At 38.7% G+C, this 23,956-nt stretch overlaps 1 protein-coding gene across 5 annotated transcripts in view; it reads right to left on the bottom strand.

The window, feature by feature from the left end:
* Positions 1 to 23,956, bottom strand: part of PDGFRA (platelet derived growth factor receptor alpha) — a 49,340-nt gene that overhangs the window by 7,063 nt on the left and 18,321 nt on the right. For all 5 annotated transcript variants that reach the window (XM_007496451.3, XM_007496450.3, XM_056802617.1 and 2 more), the window contains exons 4-19: positions 23,314 to 23,577; positions 22,232 to 22,362; positions 20,362 to 20,533; positions 20,075 to 20,264; positions 16,683 to 16,798; positions 15,548 to 15,674; positions 14,033 to 14,217; positions 13,007 to 13,101; positions 12,758 to 12,890; positions 8,416 to 8,520; positions 7,304 to 7,414; positions 6,684 to 6,837; positions 5,918 to 6,084; positions 4,340 to 4,455; positions 3,771 to 3,893; positions 1,947 to 2,058 (exon numbers count right to left, since the gene is read on the bottom strand). In XM_007496451.3, coding sequence (XP_007496513.1) covers positions 1,947 to 2,058; positions 3,771 to 3,893; positions 4,340 to 4,455; positions 5,918 to 6,084; positions 6,684 to 6,837; positions 7,304 to 7,414; positions 8,416 to 8,520; positions 12,758 to 12,890; positions 13,007 to 13,101; positions 14,033 to 14,217; positions 15,548 to 15,674; positions 16,683 to 16,798; positions 20,075 to 20,264; positions 20,362 to 20,533; positions 22,232 to 22,362; positions 23,314 to 23,577 — 2,301 coding nt within the window. The remainder of the gene's footprint in view (positions 1 to 1,946; positions 2,059 to 3,770; positions 3,894 to 4,339; positions 4,456 to 5,917; positions 6,085 to 6,683; positions 6,838 to 7,303; positions 7,415 to 8,415; positions 8,521 to 12,757; positions 12,891 to 13,006; positions 13,102 to 14,032; positions 14,218 to 15,547; positions 15,675 to 16,682; positions 16,799 to 20,074; positions 20,265 to 20,361; positions 20,534 to 22,231; positions 22,363 to 23,313; positions 23,578 to 23,956) is intronic.

Genomic DNA, 23,956 nt, shown 5'->3' with positions numbered 1-23,956 from the left:
TCCAAACAAATGGCTTACTTGTTAGAGAAATGACTCTCTCTACTGCTCAGGAAGGTATGTTAGAGGGAGATAAGGTAAGAAGGGCGATAAATCACATGGGAATTCTCCTTTGACTTTTTTGAAGGAAAAGAATGAGTAAGAAACTTGAAAGGGCCCCCAGTTTACTGGGTCCTCTCAGGCTTGTCTGCATTGGTCTGGAAGAGTTCTGATAGTATCCGGCTCCCAGTTCACATGGTTTCTCATGCCTGCTTCCAACTTTTGGAATGATGTGGATGCACTGGCTTGAGAAACCCTTAAGCCCTGAAATGACACAGGTAAAAGGACTTTGCATCATCAGACAAAGTACCCTAAGGTACTCCACCTAGATGACATATGGAGAATCAAATGGAGAATTCAGAAAATCATTTTAATAAATGAGGAGGAAAAAAAGCCACTTTGATCTTAACACTTCTGGGAATTAAAGAAAATGTAGGATTTGAACCTTGAATAATTTCAATAACCTCCTCGATTCTCCAGACCCAGCCAGAAGCTGCACTGCCGGACATAAATTGTCATTATGAGAGGCTAGCTACTATGCATTCTATTAGAGAAGTAGATTATTCGGGGTGATTGACAGAAGAGAAAGCTCACTTTTGCCATTCCTTTAGAGTAACAAGAGAATCTGTGAGACATTTTTATGTCACCTGCCTTTCAGGGCCCAACTCAAGTGGTCCATTCTTTTTTTGAAAAGTACCCTCATTTTTAATTACTAGCAGAAAGTAAGCTCTCAGGGACAGATATAATTCCTTTTCTGTCTTTGTTACCGGAGCACTGAACACAGGTTCTAACACAAGTAGGTATATTTATATCAGTATATCAGTAGCATCAAGTTTTTTATTGGTCATGTCTTCATGTGCCTCAGTCTTAGCTTCCCAACTAAATTGTACCTCTGTGAGGTCACCAAGCACAGCTATAGAATAATAGAATATAATAGAATAGAGCTCATAGTAGAAATTCAGCATTTACTGGCTGAGATTATTGGTGTGGTTATTCAGTCATTTCAATTGTGACCAACTCTTCAAGACCCATTTGGGGTTTTCTTGGTAAAGATACTAGAATGGTTAACCATTTCCTTGTCTTTTAGCTCATTTTCTATATGAGGAAACTGAGGCAAATGGGGTTAAGTGATTTTCCCAGAATCATACTGCCATTAAGTGAGGCTGAATTTGAATTTGAGCCTTCTTTCAGGGCCAGTGCTTTATTCACTGCATCATCTAAGTGCTCCTGATATCGTTTCAGAGGTGGCTACCTGTCTGAAGACGATGGCCTATATCTGTCACTCCCTAAGTGACCATCAGCATTCTCTGGGACTGTTTCTTCATCTATAAAATGAGAAAACTGAATTTTGTGACCCTTCAGGTCCCTTCCATATATATATATATATATATATATATATATATATCCTACTTAAAGGGAAAGGGACCACTATCCCACTCGACCCCACTTGACTCCAAAGTCAACAGCAAAAGGGTCACCAATGAAGAGATATGGACATGGGTGTGACCAGTAGAGGAAAAGAGGCACTATGAGAGGAAAGAAATAGGGGGAAAGTGGGGAGGCTGAACTCCCACAGATCCCTTTCCACACATTATTGCTAAGAATATTCTCCTAACACCTGGTCAGGAGTCATTCATGATCTCAGATACATGGTGTGCAGGAACATGCAATTAGTAGCATATATCTTGAGCTCAGGGCTGTTCTGAGAAATAGCTTGCTTCTTTTTTCTCATCTGCATGAAGCCCGGGCTCACCCCTTATGAAATGGGTTCAGATGACAACCTTCACCCTGATTTATCCTGATTTACCATCTTGTACTTGTGACACCCTGATTTTCCCTGCTCAGCTGCCTCCAGGACAGAAGGAATACTTGGAATACAAGTTTATTAATGAGACATTGCAAGTACATACCAAGGGAAAAGATCTCCCATAGCAGGATGCCATAAGACCAGACGTCACTCAGTGTGGTATACAGATTGTCAAAGATACTTTCAGGAGCCATCCACTTCACAGGGAGAAAAGTCTGCAACCAAGAAAGGCAAGGGGAAGAGATGCACACACATTAAAAAAAATACAGGTCATGCCACAGGACCATGTTTTTACTACCACAGATGAAGATGAAGGACAGTCACAGAAACAAGATTTCTTCTTTGCAGGGTACTTGAAAGACTTTTTTGAATAATCCTTGCCCTGTAACCAGTTAGGATTCTGATGTGCTTTTTGCTGCAAGGAATTAATCCTCAGGAATACTTAATTCCTCCAACTCTTATTCTTTTTTTTTAAGTCTATTTTTTGCTTTGACATCTACATGTTTTCCCCCTGCATCCTCCCAGAAAGACATCTTTTATAATAAAGAATTTTTAATATTAAAAAAAGGTTCTGCAAAAGTGAAAATATCAAAAAAGTCTGATGTTATAAATGATACATTATATGCATTCCCCAACCTCAACCCCTTTCTCCAAAGAAGAAAAATCCCCAAAGGCAGATTTGAGCCTAAAATGAGAACTTTCCTGTCCTTCACTGAAAAAAAAATTGAGCAACTGGTAATTTACCTAGTGACTTTTTGGGTAAATGGCAACCAAATGATTTAGCTCACTGCATCTCAAAACTCCTGAACTCAAGAGATCTGTCAGCCTCTGCCTCAATGGTTGCAGGGATTATTGGTGTTCACCCAGCTTACTTTCTAAGAGAAGGGTCAGCAGAAACCTTGGTGACACCAGAACCTGATCAGCTCAATTGCTCAATTGTGTGTGTGTGTGTGTGTGTGACAGAGACAGAGACAGAGACAGAGACAGAGAGAGAGAGAGAGAGAGAGTAAAGATAATAAAGACTAATTTAATTTTTAAAGAGAGAGTTGAGGGAGGGGGGAGGGCCATGACGGGTCTACAAAGTCTCATTAAAGTGAGTGATACAGGATCATTACAGACTATATTCCATTATGAAAATCAAAATATGTTGTCATTGTGCCATATATTCTGTGGTCTCTCCAGACATACCCTAACCATAAAATAGATAATCTAGGGACAGCTAGATAGCTCAGCAGATAGAGAGCCAAGCCTGGAGTCAGGAGAACTGGGTTCAAATGTAGTCTCAGATACTTCCTAGCTGTGTGACCCTGGGCAAATCACTTAAGTCTAATTGCCTAGACCTTACTGCTTTCCTGCTTGGAATTTGATACTTAGTATCAATTATAAGACACAAGATAAGGGTTTTTTTTTTTAAATAAAATATATAATTGAGAGTTAGAAAGGACCTCAGAAACCATCTGAGAGATAGGGGAAAAAGAGATCCAAACAGGTAAATTGGCTTGCCCAAGGTTACATGGGTATTACAAAACCATGATGAAAATTCAGGATGACTGACATACAGCTCAGTCCTTTCTCCAATATATCAGGTTAACTTTTCAAAAAGAATTCATCTATTTTAAGGAGTTTCTATTTACCTGAATAGGTGGTAATATGCCTGCATAATCAAAATGGCATCCTCAATCCATGTTTTTGGACATAAAATAGTTCACATGAATTGCCATAGAACCAACTTAGCTATAGAACCTGAAGCTACATGTGAACATGACAGAAATGAACAGATCGTGGCATCATGTCATGATTTAGTCCATTCCAAGGGAGCTCCATTCCCACCATGAAATCACTATCCTTAGTTACCCAGAAGAGATAGGTGCTATAGTCTAACAATTCTAAAGAAAAAAGAAGCCAATTAAACAGACCAGATACTTACACTGCCCTTGGACACATAGTTGGAATCATGCATGATGTCTCTGGCCAGGCCAAAGTCACAAATCTTCACGATTTTTCCTTGAGCCAGAAGGACATTACGAGCAGCTAGATCACGGTGCACACACTGTACAGAGACACACGCAGCATTAAAGAGCTGGTTCGTGCGATAGGGCTGAGAACTTTCCTACTTTCTACCCATTCCCAACCATGCCCCCAATCTTAAAAAAGAAAAAGAAAGAGACTCTCCACTAGTCTAGATATTGCCAAGGAAAAGTCTGCATGACATAAGAATGTACCAGCAACCTTCTGTGATTTTCATCACAGAGAATGACATCAGTGATGGTGAGATAGCTGAATAAAGGAGAGGTAATCAGAGCAGGAATTCCTCTTCTACCTGCACCCTAATCTATGCAGCAGCTTTTTCTCTATATGAAAAAAGTTTGCTTGGAATCACCTTCTCCTTCCTCCAAAGACACAATTCCTAAGGCTTTCCTCCTCTATCCCCGAGCTCAGTACGAGACACTTCTTGTATGTACCCTGTTCTGGCCTTAGTCTCTTGAAGGCACTTACGTTTTTAGAGGCCAAAAACTCCATTCCTCGGGCTACTTGATAGGTGAAGCTTAGCAGATCCAAGAGACTGAGACCTTCTGAGCTATCATCTGAAAGGAGGTTTTTAACTTCTGGGTCTGTTGTAAAATAAGAGAGGCTGTTAGGAGTCAATTAAATGGCATGAGGATAAACAATTGTAGTGAAGGAAGACTTTCCTCCCACAGTAAGAACACTCAGACCACAGGAAGGTTCTTTCCTCAGAGAAAACCATGACAAAAATGTTTCCTAATCACATGAATGTGTTCGGAGCTCTTCTCAAGAAGGACTAAGTTAATGTCCTACAAATATTTTATTATCCAATTTCCAAATTTCTTTTCTTTTCTGGATGACCAGATTCTTGCCAACTACTCTTACAAAAAAAAGATACATACATATATATATATATATATGACATCCTCTATGAAGACAGCCATTTCTAGGCACCATAGAAAAATAATAAAAAGGAAAAGTGATATTTTCCTACAATTTGGTTCATATCTTTTCCTATTTTTTAAAAAAACCCAAAACCCTTGAATGCCAGTTTAAATATAATAGCAATCTTCAGGTCTGTGTCAAATCTTGCTTTAGTTTGGTTGAAACTTATTCATTTTTCTCAGCTAGTATGACTTGAAACATTCCCAGAATTTTAGGGGAAGAAGGAGGTCGTCTGTGCCAACAGTTCTTAATTCTTTTTTGAAAATTTTCAGAGAACAACAACTCTAGCCATCCACTGATTTCTGCTGGCTAGTGAAATCTGTAAAAGTAGACACTGGCTGCCAACTTAGTCTAAGACTTAGAGTGACTCAGGTTCTCCTTCTACTTAGAGTCAAGACTACCAGCTCTGGCTGGGAACTGATATGGACAATTCTTAAACAGTATGGCAAAAAGGGGCAGATAGGTGGTTCAGTGGATTGACAGCCAGTCTTAATTATGTGAGGTCCTATATTTAAATCTGACCTCAGATACTTCCTAGATGTGTGACCCTGGGCAAGTCACTTAACCCACATTTCTTAGCCCTTACCAGCACTTCTGCCTTAGAACCAAAACATAGTATTGATTCTAAGATGGTAGGTAAGAGTTAAAAAAAAATGCATAGGGAAGGAAGTCATTATCCTAGTGACTTCCTAAAAGGAAGATTAGAAATTCATCCACTTGGCAACTAGCAGTGAATGCTGTGAAACTGGAGAAATATAAAATAATACATGAGTATGTTGTATTGCAAATTTTACAAATTAGGACACACATGAAAATGAAGCTCAAATGAAGTGATGTGTAAAGCAGTCTGAAAGCTTTAAAACATTGTATGAAGGCAGTTGTATCTTAACATCTAAAAATCCTCAGTCATCCTATAAAGATGCTGAAAATCCTATGGGTTGAGCCAATACTTTTATCATCCATTTTAATGGAGGGGAAAATGAAGTCAAGGTAAGTCAAGATGAAATGATTAAAGATAATTGCCATTACCCCTACCCAGGGTGGATCATTTGCTCAGAAAGCTGTCATGCACATATGGGAATGTTGCTATATTCAAATACTGCAGAAGGGCCCTTTCCCATTTACCTGATACAGATTTCTTCTTGTATGATGCAGGCCGATCATACATCGATCTTTGGATATCTGAATATTTAGAGCCCTGTTTTCTCTCCAGCATGGGAACGTATTGTGTGGTATCCGCTTGCTTCATGTCCATATAATCCCCATTGTTTTCAAAGGATAAGATGACATAGCTGTAAATACATAAAAGCAGATGTGATCCAATAATCAGTGAAAAGAACGCTCTATGATGCTGCTGCTGAAAACAATGTTTCGTGTCATACACACAGCTGTCCACTAAGAGGATAGCTCTTAAGTACAGAGGGGACTCAATAAACTCTCACTTGGCACTCTAAGGCATTTCACATCTGGTTATGTATCTATTGCTTCTACAAAAGGAGACTCTAGGACACAAAGAGACTAAATGTCCCCAGCAAAGAAACCCAGTAACAGCTGGGCATGAAGAGCTCAACATCCCAAGTCATAACTAGCCTCTGTTTTGCCTCTCTTGGCCATACTACATTTTACAGAACTTAAGTTGTGCTAAGTGGCCACAGACAAGTGGTTCCAAGAACCCTTCTATCTATAAATTCCATTCAAACCAGTCAAGATCTTCCCATATGATGCCATGATGGACATGTGCCTAGAAGAATGGCTCATTCAAATTGGGCTAACTGGCTGGAACAGTCATGAATACACCATGGTCCAAATTTTGTTGACAGAAGATTACTTAGCAATGATATCTATAATTTCTATGGAAAGATTTAAAATTGGCAAGCTAATAATCTCTCACCTCCTAGTGCTTTCATCAGCGGAGTTCATCCCAAAGATGTCCAGCTCTTTCTTTGTCTTCTCTGGATGATGGCTCAAGAAGTTGTCTCTGTTCTTATGCAGGTAGTTGACTAAATCCCCATAGAAGCAGTATTCAGTGATGATATAAATGGGCCCTGGAAGAACAAAAAAGAAAGAGAAAATGACTCTAACAAAGAAAAGCAAATTCCAGGACAAAAAAGAAGTCACTCTACTGAGTCACTCCATTGAGAAACATTCAAGTTTCTGCTCAAAGACCTTACCTTCCATCTTAGAATCAATATTATGTATCGGTTCCAAGGCAAAAGAGCAGTAAGGGTTAAGCAATGGAGATTAAGTGACTTGCCCTGGGCCACACAGCTAGGAAGTGTCTGAGGTCATATTTGAACCCAGGTTCTCTAGGTCTGACTCTCAATCCAATGAGCCACCTAAATGCTCCTAGACAGTGAACTTTTAGTAAACCTAGTAAGACTTTAGACAATTCAAATCAAAACTCACATGATCTATGGTTTATGTGTATGTCAGAGATGGGAAGGAGATTGACACGTTCAATCATATTCAAAACCATAGTGAAAATATTTATTCCCAGATCATTAAGCCTACCTGACTTGGTACAGGCTCCTAAAAGATTTACGATATTCAAATGGGGTCCCAGATGAGTCATAATCTTCAGTTCTGACATGAGAGCCTGTTTTTCACTAGATCTAGCTGTGGCTGTTGAAGAAAGAAACCACATCATTTAAGTTGAGCTGGACAGCCTCGGTTCTTACAAAGGGCCAATATTACATCATTAAAGTCAAAAAGCATTAATTCCGTCATCATGCACTCTGTTTTATTTATGCTGTCTAAAGAGGGATATCTTAAACTGGAGGGAGAAGGAGGTTGGGAATCTAGTCACTAACCTTTATGGTAAAGAGAAACCATTTAAACCAACTGTAGATTTTTCATTATATTGATGGAGGTGAAGTAGAGGAGAATAAAGACAACTAAAATCAATGAAGTACATTAAAAATTGTAAATGTGATGGAAAGAAAGTCCCAGGCTTCTCACATGCCCTAGGGTGGTTCCCCTGAGGAGAATTTATGGGCGGACAAAGAGGAAAGTCAGATCGGATGGACAGACAAGGATGGGTTACAATCTGCATCAGTAGAGGGAATATGCACATTGATGTGATCATAGAAGGACGTTAATGTTTTTTCTTCTTCTTTCTCCAACTTTTAATAAGAGCAGTGACAAACAGAAAAATTGATATATTTGAAATTTTTTCATTCATTTTCTCTGATCTCTTGGGTGAATATGCTAAGAAGTGAGGAAATGTCAAAAAAAGAATAGTAAAAAAGAAAATTTGAGACAATTCATCAATTGGAAGGATAATTAATTCCCTTTCAACCAAAATCTGATCTCATTATTAATGTAACAATGACCAGTAACATTGCTACTGAGATATACTCATCTAATCAGAATGATAGAGTTTCTTTAAATTGTGCAATGTATAATGGTGTTTTCTTTTGTTTCTATAAAACTCTTTAGGCTTCAAAAAAGAGATACAGTTGCCAGAAAAGAAGGAAAAGCTCAGAGGTAAAGAAGACTCCTAAGGTTTCCAGGTAGCCAGTGCAATGTTCAAACCAATTTAATGATTTAATGATCATTGCATCATCCTCATGATTGTGAAAGAGAGCAGAGTGCCAGCAACTTAAAAAATGTCCCATACTTACGTTTTAGCATTTTCACCGCCACCTTCATCACAGGTTGGGAACGGCTTAATCCATAAGCAGTTCCTTCCACCACTTTTCCAAATGCACCTGAGCCCAGGATTCGGCCTAAAGGGAACACCAATCATTCATTCACTCCAGTGTTACACATCATCTTAGCATTATTTACTATTTACCCTCAGCACTCCTATGTGTGTAAGTGAGGGGAGTGAACATCATTATTCCTCCAGCATCGCATGTCAAAAACCGACCAGAGGCCTCAGAGAAAGGCATTAGAGTATTTGCTTTAATCACATAACATTTGCAAGGAAAAGAGAGTAGAAAGAAATCAGCTTGCAGTCCTCCTCAATGGCAGTACACCACCAAGAGTTGTAGCTAACTAGGACAAATGGGGCTTCTCCTCAGACTGCTAAAACCTAGCCAGGAGGTCTCTGGCTCCTTGTGGTGACTGTCGCCCCCCATTTCAACAAGAAGTATTCATCATCAGCCTGGAACTCCATGTGGTGGGACTCCTCTAAGGTCCCACTGCCATGGCTCTTCTCAAAACACAAGGGAGAAGCAAAGACACAAGAAGTGCCCCTTCTCTTGACCCAACAAAGATTCCTGCTAGTGCACCTCCATGTCCCACATGAATCCTGTTACAGCTTTATCACAGATTTCCTCCCTGGGTCAGGCTTCCATAGACCAGCTTTAGCTAGCTTCTTTGAGCAAAAAGTTTCAAAAAGTCCTTTGGTTCTCGTACCCTTTTTTTCTCCTCAAAACAGTGATATTTCACATACTGTTTACTGTCAAGAGTCACATGAGAAGAGAACCCATATTTTCTGTTTCATTTAAATTTCTCCACTTTTTTCTTTAATAACAAAACCCAAAAATCCTTTTCATTTGATTTCATAGATATTGATGCACAATTTCAGGTAATTACGTCTTCCCCCAAGTGTGTCTATACCTCACAGTATCGACAAGATTGTGCTAAGCATCATAGAAAAAATATGGAATACTTTTTTTTTTAAACCCTTACATTCCATCTTAGATTCCAAGGCAGAAGAGTGGTAAGGGCTAGGCAATTGGAGTTAAGTGACTTGCCCAAGGTCACACAGCTAGGAAGTGTCTTGAGTTCACATTTGAACCCAGGACTTCCAGCCTGGCTCTCAATCCACTGAAATACTTACCTGCCCCATCCTCCCCTAGATTGCCATACTCTTGAAGAGCTTACATCTAACAATGAAGTTTCCAGTGATGAAAGCTAGATCATTATCATCAGGCAGCTTCTGGTCAGGGTGTACTTTGCTTTATGCAAAAATGTGTTTGTACTAAATTATGTGTTAATCCAATTGCATTTTAAAGGCATAAGGGACTTGCTATTTAAATGAATCTAGTACCAGGAATCTGTTTGTAAATGTGAATAATCTTCTCTCATTAGCACTTTGTCATATGCTGTCTTGTTCTCTAATTATTTATGATGTTGGTAGCTACTTGAGGACAGGAGCTGCCTGCTATTTCCTGCTTTTGGGGGTACCCTTCATAGCAGCAGACATTCAGTATTTACCTAGTCTATAAATTGAGATTTTAAAATATACTGGACCTAGAACTGTAGTATCTGCATTTCTGATTCTTTGGTGGCTATGTAAATTCTCAGACTTACAGCCTTATATTATTCCAGACAAATGCTATTAAAAATGGGATGCCTCTGTTTCTAAGCAGAGGTTAACAAACCGCAGCCTACACTGCTGTTGTATTTTAAAGTGTAAAAACCCTCACTAGCTCAGGGGGCCACAAAAACATGTGGATCTGTCCACTCCCTGGTCTAAACTGATATAAAGAACTTACATCTTCAAAAATCAAATGGAGATTGCCGGATAGTGTTAAAAATGGTTTTCTTTTTCAACTTTGGGGAATTGTTGGTGGATATTGATTATAATTTGCTCCTAATCAGAAATACCTGGGTAATAATCTGACCTGATACTAGCCTTGTGACATGCAGTAACCCTCTTAAACTTCTGTGCACACACAGCAGACAACTTTGTAGATCATATCTACTAAGTGAAATGAAGATCACAAAATAGTTCCATATTTTCTGCAATAACCTGTGTGTTGTATTAATATTTTTCTGATTCATAACTTGTAAGGGAGGTATTCAATAATATAGTCATTATAATTATCATGTGGCATGAGGAGTAAAGTCAAGGAAAGAGAGAGTGAGAGTTATCCCAAGTAGAGTAAGGCCACTGAACCGTACCCAGTGGTGAGTTGGATGGGCCACGGACCAGTTTCCGAGGAGGTTCTTTAAGGTTTAGGAGCTGGGGTTTCCTGAAACTTTCATGTCAAAGTCTACCAAGATGCAACAATAAGGTTTAGGAAGTTTGATGTTGACAATCTTTGATTGGTCAGTTGCTTTCTGAACTTTCAAGTAACTATTCATGCTTCATGATGTAAACTCTGCTTTCCTTGTAAAATCCCTACCGAGGTCCATTGGAAGTTGGGACCTAGCAAGGAGAAGTCAGGTACATAATTTACCTGGATCGGAGACATCAAGGCTAACAGAGAAAATGTGACTGGAGGAGGGGAGGGAGAAAGAAACCAAAGTGCAGTGAGGCATCCATCTATCAAGCTCCAGAGCTTCATAGTTTCCTTCAGAGAGACCCAGGACTATCTTTAGTCATACCATTCAATATCCTCAATTCTAACAACTGTGGTTCCAGCACAGCAATGAGTGATCACTTCCAATTCACCCCAGATTTTAAACAGGTTAAGGTTTTAAACCTAGATTTCTGTAGAGGGCAGTTTCAGGTTGGATAGTTGCAATGGATAGAGCACCAGGCATAGAGCTGGGAGGACTTGGATTAAAATTTGGCCTTGAACATTTTCTAGCTGTATGATCCTGGGCAAGTCACTTAACTCCATTTGCTTAGACCTTGCCCCTCTGTCTTAGAGTTGTTGTTACTAAGACAGAAGGTATGGGTTTTGTAATAAAAAGATGATCTGTGGAACTATTTCTGGTTGTAATAACTGGATATCTATTACAGTTTAAAAAAAACACTACATCAAGGTTGAATTGAAATGGCATCAGCATCATTGCCCTTGATGCAGGGTTGCTACAGATTTCATTCCATTATCATTTTATTTCTTTTAATTTAAATTAAATTAATTTTTAAAATTTCCCATATAATATATAGGTGTGTATACATGCAGAGAGAGAGAGCGTATTAGGTTGCTTCCCATGTATTTATGTGTTTGAACATGGGACCAGCTAGAGTGCAGTGCTTGGGTTCGGATCAAGCAGACAAGGAAGAACACTAAATTCAGCCAGTGATTCATAAATGTAGAAGATACATTCATATTTTCACATTAAGTTAAGCACCAGCACCAACAGCTATCACAGTGAGTTTCTGATGTCCTGAGCTCTTTCATTCATAACTCGATCAAAATCTGTTTGCTTGGACTAGAGTATCTTTCTCTTCATCTAAACCCAAGATTGAAATGGAAAGTTGGTAATGAGTTTTAGCTTTCATTTTGGCTGTTTTTGCTTTTCTTGCTTTAAAAAAAAATCCCACAATTTTTTTTCCCTGACAGAAGGAACATAGGCATTCTCGGAATGTATTGGATCAAAATCTCTTTAGTGGTTGCCTTCATTTGTGTATCATCTGTTCCTTTTTAGTTACAGAAATACATTGTTTCATTTTCTGTTATTCCCAATAAAAAGCCATTGGATAGATGTTTTGCCAGGCCTCCACACAGACTCTTTCCTTTGTCTGAATGTCCTTAAACTGCAATTTGTTTGGCAATGTGATGGGGAAAAAAAATCAGTGCTGTAATTCAGTTAGAGATCTTTCAAAAGGCAAATTTCCACAGCAGCATCTAGCCTGGCCTTTTACACATCTTGCTCAGGAGTACTTATTAAGTAACAGAGTAGAAAGTCCTCTGGAGTCAAGAATCCAAACATACCTCTTGTGATTACTACCTGTGAGAACTTTTACCTCTTGGTCTTAATTTTCTCAGCTGTAAAAGGAAGGGATTGGACTAGATGACCTTGAATATCCTTTCTAACTCTTAATCTATGATTCAATGAAATACCAAAGCTGTCTCAGTCCTAAGGAGGTTAAGATGTTGGGCAGGGGACAACAGGGTGGATCCAAGGATTGAAAGCAAGGCCCAGTAATTGGAGGTCCTGGGTTCAAATATGAATTCAGATACTTCCTAGTTGTGTGACTCTGGGCAAGTCACTTGACCCCCATTGCCTAGTTCTTACTGCTTTCTGCCTTGAAACCAATACACAATAGTGATTCTAAGACAAAAGGTAAAGATTTAGGGGAGAAAAAATAAGATGTTGGACAAAGAAAACACCTACCAAGGACTAACCCATCTCTAGGAAACTCCCATCTTGAGTCATAAGGCAACTGCATTGGGTCCACATAAATGTACTCATGGCCATCAGGGCTGATGGACTCTATGACCCTCCACCGGATTTCATACCTGGGTTTCTGCAAATGAAAGGGTAAGCAGTTTTAGAAGTTGGTAAATGACTAGAAGACTATACCTAAGTTGGGTTTAACTGTAGCACCTTTAGCTGGGGCTGCTCCCCATTATTGGTACATACCTGCTTCCATATGACGATCAGGATAATGAGGGAAAAGATGACAATCACTAGCAGCACTAGGACTGAGGCAGCCACTGTCAATTCTGAGCGCATAGCTAAAGAATAAGAAAAACATTAGTGTTTCCTCCTAGATCTTTGTCAAATGTACTTCTTTTTGGAAGATTCTTTGACTTTCTGTTTATGTAAACTATGCACGTAAGCCCAAAAGATCTTACTATCCCATCATCCCTTTCTGTTCATCTTTCAACCTCCTTACAAAGTTCCTCCTGTTATAATATTCCCCTCACCCCCCAGATCCCCAATCCTGAAAAGAGATTACCTTACCTTCTGTCTTAGAATTGATACCAAGTATTGGTTCCAAGGCAGAAGAGCGGTAAGGGCTTGGCAATGGGAGTTAAGTTACTTGCTTAGGGTCACATGGCTAAGAAGTATCTGAAGTCGATTTTGAAACCAGGACCTCCCATCTCCAGGTTTGCCTTTCTATTCCCTGAGCAACCTAGGTTTCTCTTGTCCCCAGTTACTTTTCATTTCTGTCTTGTTTCAGGGCTATGTGTATATGTGGTAAAGATCAATGTTAAATTGTAAGAATATTTTTAAAATAAAATTACAAAAATTGGGGAAACTTAAATTCTGATGGCTACAAAGGAATCATCAAAAATGAAGAAAAATATGACAACTTTAGAGTTCTATCCAGGTGGTATCTTTTTTTATAGGCAGAAACTGGGCTTGAAGACCAAATTTCTTATCCCAGCTCTGACACTTACTGGCTGTCGGAACACACACAAACCATCTGACCCCTTTGGGTCTCAGTTTTCTCATCTGCGAAATGGAGATATTCAACATTTTTTTGAGGAAAGAGCTTTATCAACTTAGGGATACGTGAGAATGACAGATGAAAGTTGCTATTCCAGTGTTCCAGTCACTGAACCTTTCTCCTTCAATCCCATAAAACTGATGAGAGCGATGTGTGTATGTAAAACTAAAAGGCTACTGCCACTTCTATTGACTGAACACCAGCTAACTCACCAGGAGCCACAAGTTTCAGTTCCCGAGTCACCGACCCAAGTAAGTTCCTTGCTAGGCATCGTACAGCCATAGTGTCTTCAATTTTGTTGAAGGTCACTTGGCTCTCTACCATACTGCTGTCTTGTTTTTCTGTAATGTCAGATGTATTGCTGGCCAAATGTGTCCACGAAGTTTCATTATTACACCTGTAGAAAAGAACACAAAGAGTCAAATATTAGTTACAAGGCTAACAGAGCATATTATCCAGAACAAACTGCTCATGTTTACCTTCAGAAGAACTTTTTGAAGACCACATAATCATCTTATTTTAAACTAAGAAAGTATAATGGAAGCAGCTACATATGAATCTCACCTGTGCTTGCTTGAACTCGGGAGGTCAACCTCTCTGGGCCTTGGACTCATGAATAAAATAAGGTGAACTAAATGGCATCTAATGTGCTTTCCAGCTCTAAATTTAAGATCCTATGAGCCCTGTGATGGAAGCTGTACTAAGTGGAGTACCATTTGCCAATTTCCAACTGGAAATTTTCTTCTCTGAGTCTTTATTTCCTCACCTCTAAAGCAGGGTTTATAGTACCTGTCTGATCTATCTCCCAAGGTGGGAATAAGTTGAGAATGATAAGAAATTGTTATACAATTATTAGTCTTTACTAAATACTAGTATTATTAACATTATTGTAAAAACTGGCTTTTAGTCTCCGTATTTATCAGTAGGGAAGTGTTAAGACACCATCTAAAACTCAAAAATATTCAAATGGTTGATTGGCATACTAAAAACATAAACTCTACGTATCCTTTGGCTGGGAGATGTCACTACTAGGAATTTACAGATCACATAAACTACATATCACTTATAGAAAATATGACAGCTAACAATATTGAGAGAAAATAAAAAGTTGGGTGAAAAAATAACTACTCATGAAATCTCGTAACTCAAATAAGTCAATGCCCCCCCTCTTTCTAGACACCCATTTTCTAGATACAAGGGTTGATCCTCTAAGATTCTCTCAGATGGCTAGTCTTTTCTCTGCTGGAGTACATGTAGAGCTGCTTTTTATCCTCCCTTCTTTCCCACAGTTTAGGCCAATCACATCATCAAGCAATAATTTCCTTTTTTTTTTAAAGCCTTAGCTTCTATCTTGGAACTGATACTAAATTAATTTTCCAAGGCAGAAGAGTCATAAGGACTAGGCAATTGGGGCTAATTAAGTGACTTGCCCAAGGTCACATATCTACGAAGCGGTAAGATCAGATCTGAAACCAGAACCTCCTGTCTCTAAGCCTGGCTGGCTCTCTGTCCACCACAGCCACCTACCTGCCCTAACAACTTTCTCTGAAAGCAAGAGTTAAAATAAAGATAGACTTGGATCAATAAGATGCTATTCATGTGTAGAGACAGTGTGATTCTAAGGCTTTCCTGAAATCAACGAATGAGAAAATATCTAACAAAGCAACATGGTGGATTTCTAATTCAAGAAGAGGAATGGAAAGAGAAAGAAATGATTGGCTTCCTACTTTGTAATGTCCTTGCAAACCATCCATTCCACAACTGGAAGCGGTGTCCCTTCTGCCATGCATTTGACCGTCTGCCCTCCTGCAGAGCCATGGTTGTCATCTTCTAGGTCCAGAATAGAAGCTGGAACTAAAACACAAGGTTGCGTGGTATCAATTCAATGCATATTGAGCACAAGAGAAAACAAATGTTCAGAGTTTGCATGTTCAAATATGTTGTCCCCATAGAGAAAATATGAGGTTACTAACTCTTCATCATTGTAACTCTTCATCATTGAACATGAATCCAACTGTAGAGAAAGTTTTCAGTGTTTACAAATATGGCCTCCAGTGCTCTTCATGAAAAAGAGCAAAAACTTAAAAGTACTGAAATTACTGAACTCAAAGGGAGAAGATAGTTCTGAGAAGATAATTTTTAGGGAGATATTAAGTGCAGCCTTAAGCTTTAATTACCAAAATAATTCACCTTTGCCTAGCTGGAATGTCTAGGGTTGTAAAATATCTTTTCATTAAAGAAAAATGGCCACCTGAGTTCTATACTATGCCCAGTTTAGTGTAATTCTGAAAGTGTTGGTGATCCCCAGAGGTGGTCACCATACCTGGCACCTCAAGAAAGTTCCAATGTCCTTTTATGAGCTCAGAGAGGCACAGATTTGTAACATATTAAGTTTGGGAGAGCCATTCTGGTTAATAACCACCATAGAGTGTCGACTTCTATCTGAGCCTGGTGATAGAAATCGTAGGAGACACAGGAAGGGACTATACCAAAGCTCTCTTCTGAATTCTAAATATTCCACTGTGGATCTGTGGATATCCAGTGGATCAATGGTATCTACTTTTTCTTCTAGGTAGTAGACTCTACAAGAAGAGGCTGGCAGCTAACTTAGGGTGGCTCTAGTACTGACACCCTTTCTCAGAGTAGCTGTGGATTCCCTGAACCACCTAGGTCCAAATGACCTAGCAGACATCTAGCACAATGGTGTCACTCATCCTTGGTGCCATGCATATGGTGGCCATTGATGGCTCTTCTCTTCTCTACATGGGAGAAATTAAGAAGAGGCCAGGTGTTCCTTGAGACTGAATGTCATTATTCTTATGCCAGGTCAACCCCAATATCAAAATCATTCTCTTTACTTACCTTGAATTATAAGTTGAAAAGTATAGTTCTTAATATCATCCTCATTTTGGGCCATAATAGTGTAATTGCCACTGTCTTCTTCCTTAGCACGAATCAGTTTTAACTTGCTTTGATACCTGTAAAGAAAGGGACTTTTTAAAGACTTGTTCTACTTCAATATTAGAAAAATAAATCCCAATCATCTTTATGAAAAGCAAAAACTTAACCAATTATCGATTTCAATGAGTAAGTAGTTTGAAATATATTATATGAAAGTTAGATTTTTAAAAATATTTTTTCATGCCCATAGAATCTCTTTTCCAAGATTCCCAGTGTGCTTAACACATATTGAAATTTCTGATTATTAGAGAGCAGATACTTAAAAGACCAGAAGTTAATAGGTACAAATGGGGTTCTGAGAAATGACAATGGTGCCATTGGAAAGAAGCTTGACTTATGAAGGAGTATGTTTTAACAGACAGAACACTTGACTAAAGGGAAATCAGGCAAAGACTTACGTCCTACCTTTGTGACAAATCATTTAGCCTTCTAAGGCCTGTTCTCATCTTAAAGGTATCATGGCGTAAGAGTGCTGGTTTTAATTTTATAGACTGGATTTCAGTTTGAATCTTCCTCAGCTCTGCTACTTGCTAGCTCTTTGACTTTGGACAATTTACTTGAACTCTCTGGGTCCATCTCCTAATTTATGAAATGAGATGGCTAAATTAGGAAGCCTCTGAAGTTCCTTTCACTTCTAAATCTATAATCCTGTGACTTATAAAAGGTACTACCTACCTCACAAGATCATCAATGAAACCATGCCAACCTTTGATTTTAACCTTATTTCCCTTCCTTTTTTAAAAAATGTGTTTCTCTTCTGTTTTCATAGGATGATCTCTTATTCTTAACTGCCAAAATCTCTGAATCCATAATTCTGATTCCATGATTTTTCATTTAAAATATATTTTACAAAGTGGTATAAAATGTTGATCTAAGGTCACACAGAGTTAGACAATACTGACCAAGAGACTTAGCAACAACTATTCAGAGTAGATTCTGATAATTCTTGTAATTTCTTCAGGTTTTGTTGTGCTTTTCACCTTGTTCTTTTGCTTCACGTCTTTTCCATTGTTCTGTGTAAGATCATACTACAGATGAGGGGGCAGCTCAGTGAATTGAGAGTCAGGTCCAGAGATGGGAGAGGTTCTATATTCAAAGCTGGCCCCAGGCACATCCTAGCTGTGTGATGATCTTGGGCAAGTCACTTAACTCCTACTGCCTACCTCTTACCAATACATAGTATTGATTCTAAGATGGGAGGTACGGGTTTTTAAAAAGGATTATACTACTGGTGATTAATACATAGCTGAGAACATAGCTAACAAAGCAATTCTAATTGAGAAAAGTTCACAACGCTTTCCACACTGTACAGATATCTGTAAAGGACCTTTTCCTTTGCAGCTATAACCAACCATGCTTGTAATCTCTTTCTCATGTAGGAGTGCCTCCTTTGCCTCTCTGCCTCATCCAGCTCCTTATGCAAACAGGGCTCCTCCAGCTGGCTTGGATGAGTTCTATCAATTCCTGTCTTGGTATGGCTTCCTGGCAGTCCACAGGGTACCATAATTTTGGTTCAGGTCTCCTTTAAATATGTTCCTTATCAGGGGCAGCTGGGTGGCTCAGTGGATTGAGAGACAGGCCTAAAGATGGGAGGTCCTGGGTCAAATCTGGCCTCAGACACTTCCCAGTTGTGTGACCCTGGGCAAGTCACTTGACCCCCATTGCCTAGCCCTTACCACTCTTCTGCCTTGGAGTATTGACTCCAAGATGGAAGGTAAGGTACATATATATATATCTTCCTTATCTATCCTGCTGGTGATCACTGTGCCTCTGTACTCCAGAAAGAGACCTTGCTATCATTTGTTCCCTATACATGGCCAGCCCACAAGATGTGGTGGTTACCATCTGTCCCTTCCACACTGGAGGCTTATTTGACTTTGTGCTTGGCAAATGTGTTCAAATTTCCAGATATGATAGCAAGAACATATCCAAGACCTCCATACTAGGGATAAAGCTGGGCATTTCCTGCTAAGATCTTTGGTAAAGACATCGTGGGCCTGGGGTAACAGAATTCTATACTTTGTCTTTCCGTCTCTGAAAAGACATTCTAGCATTCCTGATTCAGTTTTTTTATTTCTTTTTCAATCACTATACTGCATGGGAAAAGAATTCAGATACTTAATATGCATCTTGGGAGCTCAGTGCCAAAAATGTTTCTCCTCAAAAACCATAGAAGAAATTTTGTTTAAATGGAAAAAAAAATCACATCCCGACAATGAGATTTGTTACATATTAAAAAGGGGTTTACCAAAAATTACTCTTTCACTAGAGAACTGTGCAATTAAGACTTATTTCTCTCTCTCTCTCTAGGATGGGCTGTGTTCTTGAATGGCTACAAAAGTCTGGAACCAGCTGACCTCTTGAAAAATACCTTTTATCCCAGAATTCATTATTCTAATTTTAGAGATACTGGAAGGGCTCTCAGAAAAGAGCAGATAGTTTTTTTCCCAGGCAGCCGGGTGGCACAGGAGACAGAATGCTGAACTTGGAGTCAGGAAGTCAAGTTCAAATCTAACTGCACAAACTCACTAGTTATGTGACCCGGAGCAAGTCACTTAACCTCTCTTTGCTTCAGTTTCTCATCTAAACAATTTGGATACTACTACTTCCCTTTCCGAGGTTGTTGTGAGGCTCAAATGAGCTAATATCTGCAAAGCATTTTCTAAACCTTAAGGTGCTACAAAAAAGCTAATAACTATAACTATTACTTTTAGGATATCCTCGTTTACAGATGGTACTTAGAAGGTAAGTGATTTAGCTAAAGTCCCACAACTAGATGAGTAGCAGAGAGGGCAACAAGTCTCCTTTCTCCTTTGTCATTCTCCTACCATACTAGGCTGCTTCTTGCTAATTAAGCCAGTGAAGCCTTCTTAATTACTCATTAGCAAGGCAGAGCTACTGTATGGTACACATCTATTGTTCACATAGGGCTGTGGGATCTTAGACAATATGTTAAATCCAAGTGGCTCCAATTCTGCTGCCCTTCTCCAGGCCAAAACTCCATAAGACAGCTTGATCTAGCCATCTGTGTTCAATTGGAGGCAAGCTTTTACAACTCATGGCTTTTCCTAATGTAATCATTAAATACTTACCAGGATGCCATTACCGTAATACAAGGTTTGAGGCAAAAGAATTTTGTCCTTTACGCTTCATGGCCCAGCTTACAGCTCTTTGAATTGATTTCACTTACAGTCTGGTTCTTAAGACATGTACAGTTCCTTTACTAGGAACACACATATAAAAACAGGTAACAGTCATGAGGAAAGACTTACTTGGGAAAGGTCTTTCTTTACCTTATTTCCTGGATCTTATCTAAGCCAGTGATGATCTCAGTGAGATTCTCAATCACAGTCATATTGTCCTTAAGCCAAGATATCTTTGGTGGTGGATACGCCTGTACATCCACTACAAAATGGCGCACTTCGTGCAAGTTAATGGCTTCTGACTGGCGGAAGTTGGGATTGAGCTCAATAAATCCCTTCTCTATAAATGGAAAAGTTTCCATTAAGTAAGGATCACCATAAAATAGATGGAGTGCCATTGCTAACTGAGACTTTATAAACAAAGGATCAAATCATACCATGGACAGAAATGGTGACTTTCTTAATCTTCTTTGTTTCCTTAGTAGCATGACGGGCAGCACATTCATAGTCACCACTGTCTTTCACCGTCACCTTTGGGACAGTCAGCGTGTACACCAACTTGAGGGATGGAACTTTGATTTCATCAACTTTCAAAATGCCTTTGTTTTTCTATTTAAGAAAGAGAAGGAAATTGTCTTAGGGTTATCCTATCTACCACCAAAAAATGGAAAGAATACTTTCAAGCCATAAGGCAATTTAAAAATTTAAAACTTGCATAAAAGCAAGTTGCTGACCAAAGAACAGGTAGCTCCATATACACATGGTTGTTGAATAAAGACATGAATGAACAAATGAATGAATGATACCATTAATAGTCTGAAAACCTCTTTAATGCATAGGGTTTTCCCTAGAAACACCAAAATGTATCACCCTCTTCTTTCAGTTATGCTGCTTGATGCAGAAGCCTATTTCTTTAACATCAGTTTTAAGATACCACTAGTACCCTGTGGCTGTGAGTCACAAAATATCACAACCTCAGAATAATCAAAATTGTAGGCCACCCAAATGGTCAATGGATAGAAAAGTACATAGTGGGTGTAAACAATAATACAAATAACTGACATATATATTAGTGCTTTTTAAGGCTTATGAAGCATTTTACAAATTATATTTCATTTTATCCTAATAACAACTCTATGAAAGTTATAAATATGGTTTTCATTTTATAGGTAAAACATCTAAAGTTCAGAGAAAACAAATTACTTTTCCAGAGTCGCAGAGCTAGCAAGTGTATGAGGCAGTATTTGAACCCAGATCTTCAAAACTCCAAGAGAATCCAGTGTGCCTTTCAAGATGTTATGCTTCTGAATTTTGCCAATCCCAATTTGTGTGACAGGTGGCTTAAGATTTGTCAAAATATTTTTAAATATATACATATGTACACACATACATGCACATATAAATAAATGCAAAAATAAATGGAGGTAGATGAGCATATAGCAAGAATGATAAATAAGAGGTAGCCAAAGGAAGGCCTTTAGAATGATGGGTAAATAAGTATGTGTGATTATTTGTGGTGGGGCATAAGATATAAAGGCATGGGAAGATGGTTACTTATCACAATGGAGAGAGTATCCAAATCAGAGAGATGACAGATTCATTGATCTAGATAGAGGTCAGATAAGAATTAAAACCATAAGATGAATTCCCTCATGGGAAGGCTATCAAAAAAGAGGGAAATGTGCCAAGAAAAGAACATGGAGACTTGCTTACAGTTAGGGAATAGAAGAAAGAGATCATGGCCTGAGCAATGGGAAGAGAAATAGGAAAGTCCTATGTATATGACGTGAGAAATTAGGAAGGTGTAATAGTATCAGATGACATGTTTGGAGAATCTAGGACTGGTGTCTGTCATCTTAGAGACAGGATGTCCTGGGTTCAAATTTGGCCTCAGACACGTCCTAGATGTGTGACCCTGGGTAAGTCACTTGACCCCCATTGCCTAGCCTTTATCATTCTTCTGCCTTGGAACCAATACACAGTATTGATTCTAAGACAGAAGGGTTTAAAAAAAAATCTAAAATTTGTTCATTTCAAACTTTTTCATAGACCATAAAACTATCATAGACCATTAGGACTAATAAGGAATCCCTGTGATTTAGACTAGCTTCCACATTAGGTACATGAAGAAGTTGTGGCTTCAAAAGCTAACTTGCTCAAGGTCTAGTTAGTGGCTGCTTTGGGACTAGAGCCTAGGTGTCCCTACTCCCAACCCCTTTGTCCTCACTACACCATGCACCTTCTAGAACTAAGAGTTAGGAAACATTACTTTCATTCTCAAGCAAAAAGACAAAGGATAGTGCCCACCACTTTTCCCGGGTAATTCCACTGAAGATCAACCACCTCATTGTGCAAGACAGCACAAGTTACAACAAGAGTTTCTCCTGTTTTGTAAACAGTTTTCTCTGCCTCTATCTCAACTTCAAGCTCTGGAGTAGCTACAAGGGGAAAAAAATACAGAAGAGATTCAAATACAATGAAAGCCAGGTCTTAGTTTTAAATCAAAGGTTAGTTTTAAATCATTTTCCATGCAAAATTAATTGATCTTAGCATGCTTTCAAGTAGCTATTTAATAATGTTCAATTTACTACCTACTGGGCAAATAAATAGAAATAAATGATATGAAGAAAATTTATTTTTTTTTAAATAACCCTGCAAATTACTGTCAAGGCAAAATTCTAAAATTCTTAAAATTGTCCTTTCTGACTCAGTATATGTATCACATTTATAATTGATACCAAAATGGAAACTAGAAATCCACAATTTTGTTATGCATGGCACACTTGGCTCCACCATCTGAAGAGAGCCTGGAGCTTCAGACAAGAGCAATAGATAAGTTTAGGCAGTAGGAGTGGGGTTCTTCTTCCTTCTCTTGCATGGGAGAATACAATGAGCTTAAAGAAGAAAAATGAATGTATTATTCAACAGTAATTTATTTTTTTAAATGAATGGAATTCTGCTATATCAAGACTTGAATCTGATTATTTTAGGTGAAATGAGCACATCTTGACCTGTTGCTATGAATAATATGACATAATCTATTAAAATGGCAGCCTTGATCATGGATATCAAATAAGTCAATTCTCAACTAACCAAAACGCAACAAACTAGATGATTTAATTCATTATATTTAATACTGTTTGTCTTCCAGGTTTAAGTTATAGAGATAAATTGCCACTATTTTCCCAAAACAAAAGATACTTCTAATGTTTTAGAGAAGATTGAGGAGATAGGGAGAGAGAGAGAGAGAGGGAGAGGGAGAGGGAGAGAAAGGGAGGGAGGGAGAGAGAGAGAGAGAGAGAGAGAGAGAGAGAGAGAGAGAGAGAGAGAGAGAGAGAGAGAGAGAGAGAGAGAGAGAGATGGGTTGGAGGGGGAGGGAGAAAACCTACCTGTTATTGTATAAATGTTGAATGGAACTGTTTGGAATGTTTTCCCCTTGATGGTTGTCTCACACTTGAATTGTCCCATGGCAAAGTTTCCAATAAAGCCTTGTCTGCTATCATAGAATGCATGTACCACTTTGTTATCACTGTTGAGAAGGGTCACCTGAGCCAGAGGATCCGTTGTGCGACATGGAATAGTGACAGAATCATGTTCCTCCGCAAAAATTAAATGATCAACCATGACAGAAGGTACAAACGCTACATCTGGATCTGGGGTGAACAATTACAAAAATATTAGTTTTTAAATAGATGTACAAACATCTAGAAGATATAGATTAGAGGCATTAGCCATCACAGATGGTGGGAGGAATTTTAGTCAATTGTCAAGCATAAACAATAATAGTCTACTTGTAACTTAAAAATATGGATAATAAAAATACATGTTAGTCAGCAATTAACTGTTAATTTTCAAGATTGAGTATTATGATCCAACTTTGTCTTACAAAATATAGGGGTCTCCAATACAGGCATAGAAGACATTAGCAGGACTTGAATCAAGGTCACATCTAGGACCTTGAAGAGTAGTGCAATGCAAGGAGATGGAAGATGGGGGAGGAAGTCATGCAAAAAAAAAAAAGAAATGGAATCA

This window comes from Monodelphis domestica, chromosome 6, assembly GCF_027887165.1.
Source record: "Monodelphis domestica isolate mMonDom1 chromosome 6, mMonDom1.pri, whole genome shotgun sequence".
NCBI lineage: Eukaryota > Metazoa > Chordata > Mammalia > Didelphimorphia > Didelphidae > Monodelphis > Monodelphis domestica.
Note: the sequence above shows the minus strand (reverse complement) of the source record. Positions and strands in the feature narration are given on the sequence as shown.